This window comes from Poecilia formosa, unplaced genomic scaffold (genome assembly GCF_000485575.1).
Source record: "Poecilia formosa unplaced genomic scaffold, Poecilia_formosa-5.1.2 Scaffold191, whole genome shotgun sequence".
Classification (NCBI taxonomy): domain Eukaryota; kingdom Metazoa; phylum Chordata; class Actinopteri; order Cyprinodontiformes; family Poeciliidae; genus Poecilia; species Poecilia formosa.
The window spans coordinates 184,874-193,784 of NW_006800130.1; the positions used below are offsets into that span (position 1 = coordinate 184,874).

Here is an 8,911-nt window from a genome sequence, read left to right on the forward strand (position 1 = left end):
TGCTTTGTAAGCTTCATTCTGTCATTTTTGCCAAGTGACGCTGACTCCAACCTCTGACTCGCGCCTCCTCAAAAAGCAGTAAAAAAAAAAAAAGAGAGAGAAAAGAAATCATGTCTGTTAATTAATAATAGCATGCTTCCAGGGTAGAGTATATTTCCTGGTGGTGTGTTTTACAGTCCAGCATTTGACAGCTCGGTTTGGGAGGACACAGAATAAGTAAGCCATTAGCTCTGTTTTTTTCTTTTAATTAAACAATATATTTGTATTTTGTAAGTACTTTCACCTGGATTTTTTTTGGGTTGCATGATAACCCTAAGGACTTGGCAGGCTTTATTTTGAAACTGCTTTATCTCGCAGAGTTCACAGAGGCTCAGCCTAAAAAAAGCATTCCTGTGTGTTTTCAAGTTAAAGCTGCTTTTCACACCGGCTGCTGGTAAACAATGATTCTGTTTTTCAGTGGATGAAAACAGTGTCAAGCTTAAAAATCTACGCCAAAACCCTGAAAATGGCATCGACAACAACGCTTATGAAGCTTGGGTAAGTCATTATTTCACTATCAGTCAAAGAAAGTAACACCGTATTCTTTTTGCTTTCATAAAATGCCTTTATCTTGCTAGGAGGATAAAGCTACTGACACAAACAGCATCAAAAGTCAGCCTGAAAAATCAGGAAAGAAACTAGGATCATACCTCAGGTTTGTCCGATTATGAAATTTAAGTTTTGTGTTGCTAAAATAGAAACTGCTTCATAATTAGCGAGTCCTCCTGGATGTAAATGTTTATTATGCCTATGAAGTCCAGTTTACACTTTTAGCACGTGGCTGATTTTATTTATATATATAAAAATCTGCACAAGTTTTCTGTTGCCTCATATAACATGAAGGGCTAAGTGCAGTACATCCAAATCACGAAAACTTACATCACTGAAGAGAGCATTAAAGAAAATGTAACATGCTTGTGTTTTTAGTTTGTTTTATTTGTTTAATCTTTCAGTAAGATTTCCAAGCCAATTAATGCCACAGAGCGTTATGTCAAGGATCACTCCAAAATCTTGAAGTACATTGTGCTGGGCATACTCGGAGCAGGTAATAAACAAAGTCTATTCCTTTTGCAGAGATTTATTTGGTAAGACAATATGATAAAAGTACTATTGGTGGAACTAGTTCCGCCTAACACAACAAGCTAAATAATTCCAAGTCCTACAATTGTACTATTTTTGAAGTATTTAATAGTTCGGTGGTACTTGGAATCCGCTGATGTGGTACTTGTTACAGAAAAGAAGTTTGAAAACTAGTGCAGCAAGAACTTATGTACATGTTTATGTTTAGTTCAGTTATGACAAGTAGCTTATTTTATACTCTTCCCTGCAGGATATGTGGCGTACTTTATTGCCGCCTGTGTGCTGAATTTCCAGAGGGCCATCGCTCTCGTAGTCCTAACTTGTCTGGCAGTTGCTGCCGTGTCATACGAACTTGTGAAGAAGTACCAGGGGAAAAGCATCAGCCGGTTTTTCAAGCCCGCTGTTCGATGCTTCAAATCCAACCTGAAATGGCTGAAATGGTGAATAGTTTTTAAGTCTTTAATCCCAATGTATTCTGTGTTAAATTAGCCCCCTAAACAATGGCACGTGTTAAACGCATGCTGCTCTTTTGTGTCCGGCAGGGTTTTCATCCTAGCAGCCGTGGTCCTGCTTGTGGTGTGGCTCGCTTTAGACACAAGCAAACGTCCCGAGCAGCTTATCTCGTTCGGAGGTGTGTGCATGTTTATCGTGCTTCTATTCCTCTTCTCGGCTCACAGGGCAATGGTGAGTTCGCTTAGGCATGCATCGGCTCTAATCAACGATGAGTAGTCCTTTACAGCTCTTTTAAAACACGAGCGGCTTCTATCAGTCACGTTTTCTGTTTCACAGAGACCTTGGACATCACTAAGCTCGGTTGCTCTCGTGATTTAATGATTCAGCTGAAGTGCCTCCCTGTTTTAAATGAACAAACGTGCTCTAATAAAGTGATAAAGATAACAGCTTTGTTTTTGTAGATCTCATGGAGGCCAGTGTTTTGGGGTCTGGGACTGCAGTTCTGTATTGGACTGTTTGTTATAAGAACCCAACCAGGTCTTACAGCCTTTGACTGGCTTGGAAAACAAGTGCAGGTATTACTTTGTTTTCATGGATTAAATAAATCGGGTAAAGAACATATAGAAACAATAAAATTATTTGTTGTTGTACATTCACAAATAGGCTTAAGCGTTCCATTAATGTGCATAAAGAACAGTTTATATTATAGACAAACAACATTTTTAAATAATATGAATAACTACATTATCAGTATTAATAAAAGTATTCTTTTTTTAGATTTTTAATATGTTTGTATGTGTCCTATTTCTCTGACAATTTTCCCACTGAGTGCCAGAGATTATTCTAAACATGTTTCTTTCTACTACATGCTTTCTTTATATGATAAACAGAGTTAGTGATGTAATATTTAACTAAGTGAATCTACATGCACTCTTATCTTCAGCAATTTTATTGAGCATCCAGGCCTAAGTCAGCAGAATATGAGCCCACACACGTGCCTCCTAATTACTTTTTAAAGTGTGCTTCAACTACCTACAAAGCTGTAAATTAACTTCATGTGATAAAACAGAATGACTACCTGTCATCTTCCTTCATGCACTAATAAAATTAATAACAATTTAAAATAATTTACCCCTGTTTTTTTTTATCACCTTTCTTTCATTTGTGCACCATATGATCACAGATTTTCCTTGACTACACCAAAGAGGGATCATCGTTTGTTTTCGGTGACCTGATTGGCAACATTTTTGCCTTTCAAGTGAGTGTGTTGCAAAATTCAAAAATATGAGCACTTCAAGTACCAAGTACTAAATGTACTGAACTAGTTTATGAATTTCCTGTCAGGCTTTGCCCATCGTCGTGTTCTTCAGCAGCGTTATGTCTGTCCTTTACTTTCTGGGTGTAATGCAGTGGGTCATTTTAAAGGTAAAAAATGTCTCTTGTAGCCTCACACACATTTCTATAGGTCTCTCTCTCTCTCTCTCTGCGTGTGTGCTATAATGTACTGTAACTCGGAGCCATGTGTTTTTGTCCATGCAGATCTCATGGGTTATGGAGATAACGCTGGGAACCTCGCCCACTGAGACCTTAAGCGTGGCAGGAAACATATTTGTTGGGCAGGTATGCTCTTCATCGTTTTTGCAACACTTTAAAGGCAACATTCTTAGTTTGGCAAGCAAATCAAGAATGATATCAAGTGTAGGAAAAAGTTGAAGTTTTTAAATATGCCTAATTGTCGTTTATGTTTTTGCATTAGACTGAAGCTCCGCTGCTGATTCGACCCTATTTGAAGGACATGACCAAATCAGAGATCCATGCCGTTATGACTGGTGGTTTTGCCACTATTGCAGGCAGCGTCATGGGGGCGTTCATCTCATTTGGGGTGAGATTAAACTCTTCACATGCCAGCATATTGCAGGCACAGGAAGGTACCAAATTAAAATGTTCCACCTGTTCTCATTTAAAAAAAATAAAAAATCCCTTTAAATCTGTTGCCCATTAAATATTTGGAATGCATTTTCTATACAAAAGGATGCTAGCAGCTAGCATAATAAAAAAGTAAAAATACAAAGGAGGTAGGGAGTGAATGAAAATATTCAAATGTAAATTCATAAAAGGCATGTTCAAATAATTAATTTAAACAAAATTTTCAGGCTGTGTCCAAGCCTGAGTTGAAAAGAAAAAAAAAAATCAACACCAGATTTTTGATTTTCAACCTCATTGGACTTATCATCACTTCACAAAGGAAAAAGAGCTATTTAAATACACCTTTAAAATTCCCAAAATAATATGACATTGACTTTCTGGCAATAAGATAAGAAAATATGAAGGTCATACTATGGTCACTATAATCTTGATCGGTCTTAGTTGCCTTAAGCAGAATACTCCCAACTTCCTGTGCACAGGAACAAATTGGGAGTGTTCTGGGCTGGCAGGGGCTGTAGTTGACCTACAACGTGTCAACGATAAAAACTGACTTCAAAAGATTACAATAAACTCAGCAGGTGCAAAAAAAAAACAAAAAAACACTGTCGAAAAGGTTAACAAACTTTCATGTTTTATGAAAGTTCAGAACTTTCATGAACCACAGAAAAACTTTTTGTGCTGTACAAATTATTCTCTCCTCCCCAGAGGAGGCTTGTAAACTTAAAAGAGCAGAAGTCTGTGTTCCTGGCGGCTGAGTTTGTATTAAGACTGAACCACATTGAAGCACTTTTGATGATGTGTTATGCTTTCTTTCTTTCTTTCTTGCACAATGACAATGAAAGGAGTTCTGATTTGTCTCTAATGTTCAAATTTGCTGCAACGTACTGGGAGACGATTTAAAAGACTTCAAAGTAGACGTTACATGTGCAAACCTGCCATCGCTTTCTGAACATAACAACATGTGTCCTTTAAAGAAGGAACAGATTTTATGCTGTCTACCTTTCGAAATTTTGTTGAACACGAGGAAAATGCTGACAATGTGTAATATTTCGAAAACAAACGCTGGAATTTACTGATGTCAGTCTATGTGAAATAATATAATTAATCTGCAGAAATGTTCTTAAATTTAGCAAAAAGTAGCAAACCCCGGGTAAAACATGTTGAGTATCTGCAAACTTGATCTTTTTTCAGATTGATGCGTCTTCGTTGATCTCGGCCTCTGTGATGGCCGCACCGTGTGCTTTGGCTATATCTAAGCTGTCCTATCCTGAGACAGAAGAAAGTCACTTCAATTCAGACAAGAACATCAAAATGGCTGCTGGGTGAGTTTGCACTTTCAAAGCATTCTGTTGTAAAATAGTAATCATCACTGTTAAGTCATAAATTCCTGAGCAACACCCAAACGCGATTACTGCCTGACCTGTGTACTTAGGTCAGACAGTCAGTCTGACAACATTAGGTGGCTGAATAGATCTCAAAAAGCCCCATTTTAACAATTCCTAGAATAGAGAAGAAAGATTCTGTGAAGAGTTGCAAAGCTTCATTTGGTCACAATGAGCCATTGTCCTCAGTAGAGGAAACATGAATTACTCACTCAAGTTACTCAAATCCAGTAGGGCACAAAATGTGCCAGAATAACATCTAAAACATGACAGACTTTCCTCGTCTTAGAGTCACTGTTCATTATTTAACGTAAGAAGAAGACTGTGAGGAAAATAACATGAGTCAAAGAGTTCCAAGGTGAAAACCACACAAAAGCTCATCTCACATTTCCTAAAAAAAAGATCTGGAAGATCCCAAAGAGAATGTTTTGGAAGATGTTATGTAGATTAATGAGAGAAAATTGGAAGTCTTTGGAAGAGGTGTGTCCCTTTTTTCATAAAACATCATGTGGAGGACAAGACAGAAGTGTAAATTCTGCTCTTTGCTACAAGTTTGTCACTTTATCCTCAAGCAAACATGAGCTGTGCAGCAGGATGATGATCTAAAGAAGTCAAAAAGTCGCAAACAGAATTGCAGAAAAAAACTAAATGAATAAATGAAGTTGGCTGCACAGTGGCGCAGTTGGTAGAGCTGTTGCCTTGCAGCAAGAAGGTTCTGGGTTTGATTCCCGGCCCCGGTCTTTCTGCATGGAGTTTGCATGTTCTCCCTGTGCATGCGTGGGTTTTCTCCGGGTACTCCGGTTTCCTCCCACAGTCCAAAAACATGACTGTCAGGTCAATTGGTTTCTCTAAATTGCCCCTAGGTGTGTGTGCGCATGGTTGTGTGTCTCTGTGTTGCCCTGCGACAGACTGGCGACCTGTCCAGGGTGTACCCCGCCTCTCGCCCGGAACGTTAGCTGGAGATAGGCACCAGCACCTCCCGACCCCACTAAGGGACAAGGGTGTAAAGAAAATGGATGGATAAATGAAGTTCTCACAGTGATCTAGTCAAAGTCCAGTTTTGATGTGATCTTTCACAGGGCATAATGTCAAAGGCTCATTATCATTTATCACCAACAGCTGTTGCCACCCAGGGTTACCTCTTTAACTTTAATGATAAAGTAAACATCACTGGAAAACTATCAGAATATTCTGATTCTGAGATATCTTTGATCAGAATGAATTGTTTTGATCTTTTTTTGACTATCTAAAACATTTAGGTGTGACACTAAAAAGCAAAAAAGGGCAAAATAAAGGTGCAGATATTGTTTTTCACAGCACTGATTTAGTTGTTTGCTTTGTGTAAAATGGTCTTACAATTTATTTATCTTTGTAGAGATGAACAGAACATTTTGGAGGCTGTTAGCAGCGGTGCATCGGCATCTATAGGCCTTGTTGCTAACATTGCCGCTAATCTGATAGCATTTCTCGCCATCCTGGGCTTCATAAATAGTGCGTTGAGTTGGCTTGGAGGTATGGTCGGATATCCTGAAATCACCTTTGAGGTAACAGAAGCTGAACTTGCTACTTTACAGTTAATTATTGCAGGATAATTTAGTAATTCAAAACAAGAAGGTGCAAGCAATCAGGTATATATGTAATTATTTCTTTGTTGCTGTTTGCAGTTAATTTGCTCATATGTGTTCATGCCCATCACCTTCATGATGGGAATACCATATGATGAGAGTTTCACCGTGGCTGAGCTTATTGGTACAAAGCTCTTCCTCAATGAGTTTGTCGCTTATCAGAAGCTGTCGGAGCTGAAGAGCAACCGACTCAGCGGGCTTGATGAAGTGATTGGAGGCAAAAGAATGTGGATATCTGTAAGTATTACAGGTGTGACTCAATAAATCATATCAGAAGTTAGTTTATTTCAGTCATTTATTTCAAAAGGTTAAATCCATATATTATGTAAGTTTAATTTTTTACATAAAGTGACATACTTCAAGCATTTATTTCTATTAATTTTGATTATTATAATTTATAGCTAATGAGAAGCCAAAATTCTTAGAAACATGTAGCATTACGTAAACCAATATAAAAAAGCTTTTTAATGTAGATATATTATGTTTGGGACTACATGTCGATGTTGAAAACTGCTGAATTGACTGTTGTTCATCAGACACAATACTCTGACAGTTAGGTGATTGTTGAGAAAAAGCATTTCCTTGATGTTTAAATTAATTTGAATGTATTTCTGAGATCATGGCACAAAAAACAGAAGGAAAATTAAAGCGGCAAAAAAAAATAAAAAAATACAAATAACACAATTCTCTCATTTCAGGTTCGTTCGGAGATAATTACAACTTATGCTCTCTGTGGATTTGCCAATTTCAGCTCACTCGGCATTGTGATTGGAGGCCTGTGTGAGTATCTTTGTTTTATATTTTCACGTTGTTGTTTTTTTTCCCCCAACCCTTAATTGAGTCTTTGTTACAGTAATATTTTCATTTCTTTCCTTTTCCCACATTATTCTTGTAGCTGCCATATGCCCAGCAAGAAGAAGTGACATCTCAGCTCTGGTGGTGAGAGCCATGATCACTGGGACTTGTGTGTCTCTAGTCAACGCTTGCATTGCTGGTAAAAGTCAAAAACTGTGTTTTTGTGCAATTTCAGAGTCTGCTTCAAGCCAATGTAATAGACCAGATATAACTTTGCTTTTCAGGACTCCTCTTTGTTCCCCCACTTGACTGTGTGCAGTTGCTTAAAACATCTGCCTTCATTGATACTGATGAGAATATAAAAAAATGCTGCCAAGACTTATTTAAAAGGTATACGTTTCTATTTTTATTTATGTAGTTCTTTATGATAACCGCGCAATAATAATAATAAAAAATGGTTGTATGATCCATCAGATTTGTTCTTACATTTCTAATTTGTTTTGCAGCACCATCAACAATGGCACCATCTGGTTTGAGGAACCGTGGAATACTGTTCAAAATGTCACATTATTTTTGTCAAAATGTTGCCAGTGTTGTAACATTAACGATGTGTCAGGTTGTATGTAGACCTGGCCAGCACGAGGAAAGAAAAATCCTCATGAAATTTGCACTTGCAGCCTTTTAAAGCTGCTAAACTTCTTATAGCAAAAAAAAAAAAAAAAAATCTTTGTGAGTTCCACCTGCTGATGAAGAGGCAACTGTAATTCAAAATTTATGCCAAAAAAGATCAAAAATGTTAGAAGCCATTTTGTGTGGATCTGTTTTAAGCCGGTTTGTATTATTTTTAGTTGAATGGATGTTTTCTTTCAAAAGGGAAAATATGCGTTCATCTGTTAAGGGCGTCAAAAGAAATGTGAAACAAGGGGTTATGTTAGTTTCTCTAAAAGTGTTAAATTACAATGCAAGTAGTTTTTTCTTTTTGTTGTCCAAAAGAGATGAAGAGAAAGTTGTATCAGACTTGATTTCCTGTTCATTTTTAAATACATGTAAATACACATATCTCTGGCAAAGACAAAAGAAAAATTGGTCTGACTTTTCATATTATGAAGAATAATCTTAGAATCATCTTAAGCAATTGCAGATGGACAAGACCATAAAAAGATCAAATAACTTCTTATTTAGTATTTTATTTAATTTTTTTGCTTATTCAGAATGTTTTTTATTACAGGTTTCTGATAAGAGTCTGATTACTAAAACATGCATAGTTTCAGCTGGTAACTAGCAAATTTATTTGGATTATTTTTATTTTCTGCATGCAGCCCAGCTTCTTTCTATGCAAGTGTACATATGTAGTAGAAGACATGAGAAATGTGAAGTTTTTAATATTTGACATAGGAAATATTTTTTGATCTTCTTTTTATTAAATTTGCTGTAATTTAATTTATTTAACACAAGTGAATCGCTCATTTTTGCTTCAATAATTTATTAAATCCAAACTCTGGTGAATGTAAAAACGTTGAATTAAAGTGTGAAGCAAATTTTAATACTGCTGATGATTGCAAAAGTTGAACACAAACTTTTAAAAAGATTTGTAAATAAAACTAACGCTTG

At 36.8% G+C, this 8,911-nt stretch overlaps 1 protein-coding gene across 1 annotated transcript; it reads left to right on the plus strand.

Annotated features, from left to right (window-relative positions):
- On the plus strand, positions 1-8,911 carry slc28a1 (solute carrier family 28 member 1). Its single transcript, XM_007566378.2, has 18 exons — positions 1-216; positions 458-537; positions 618-694; positions 993-1,084; positions 1,370-1,559; positions 1,662-1,803; positions 2,034-2,147; positions 2,756-2,830; positions 2,917-2,997; positions 3,112-3,192; positions 3,329-3,454; positions 4,690-4,820; positions 6,256-6,424; positions 6,545-6,742; positions 7,204-7,285; positions 7,401-7,499; positions 7,585-7,690; positions 7,807-8,911. Coding segments are annotated over exons 1-18 (1,965 nt in total). The 5' UTR covers positions 1-215; the 3' UTR covers positions 7,928-8,911.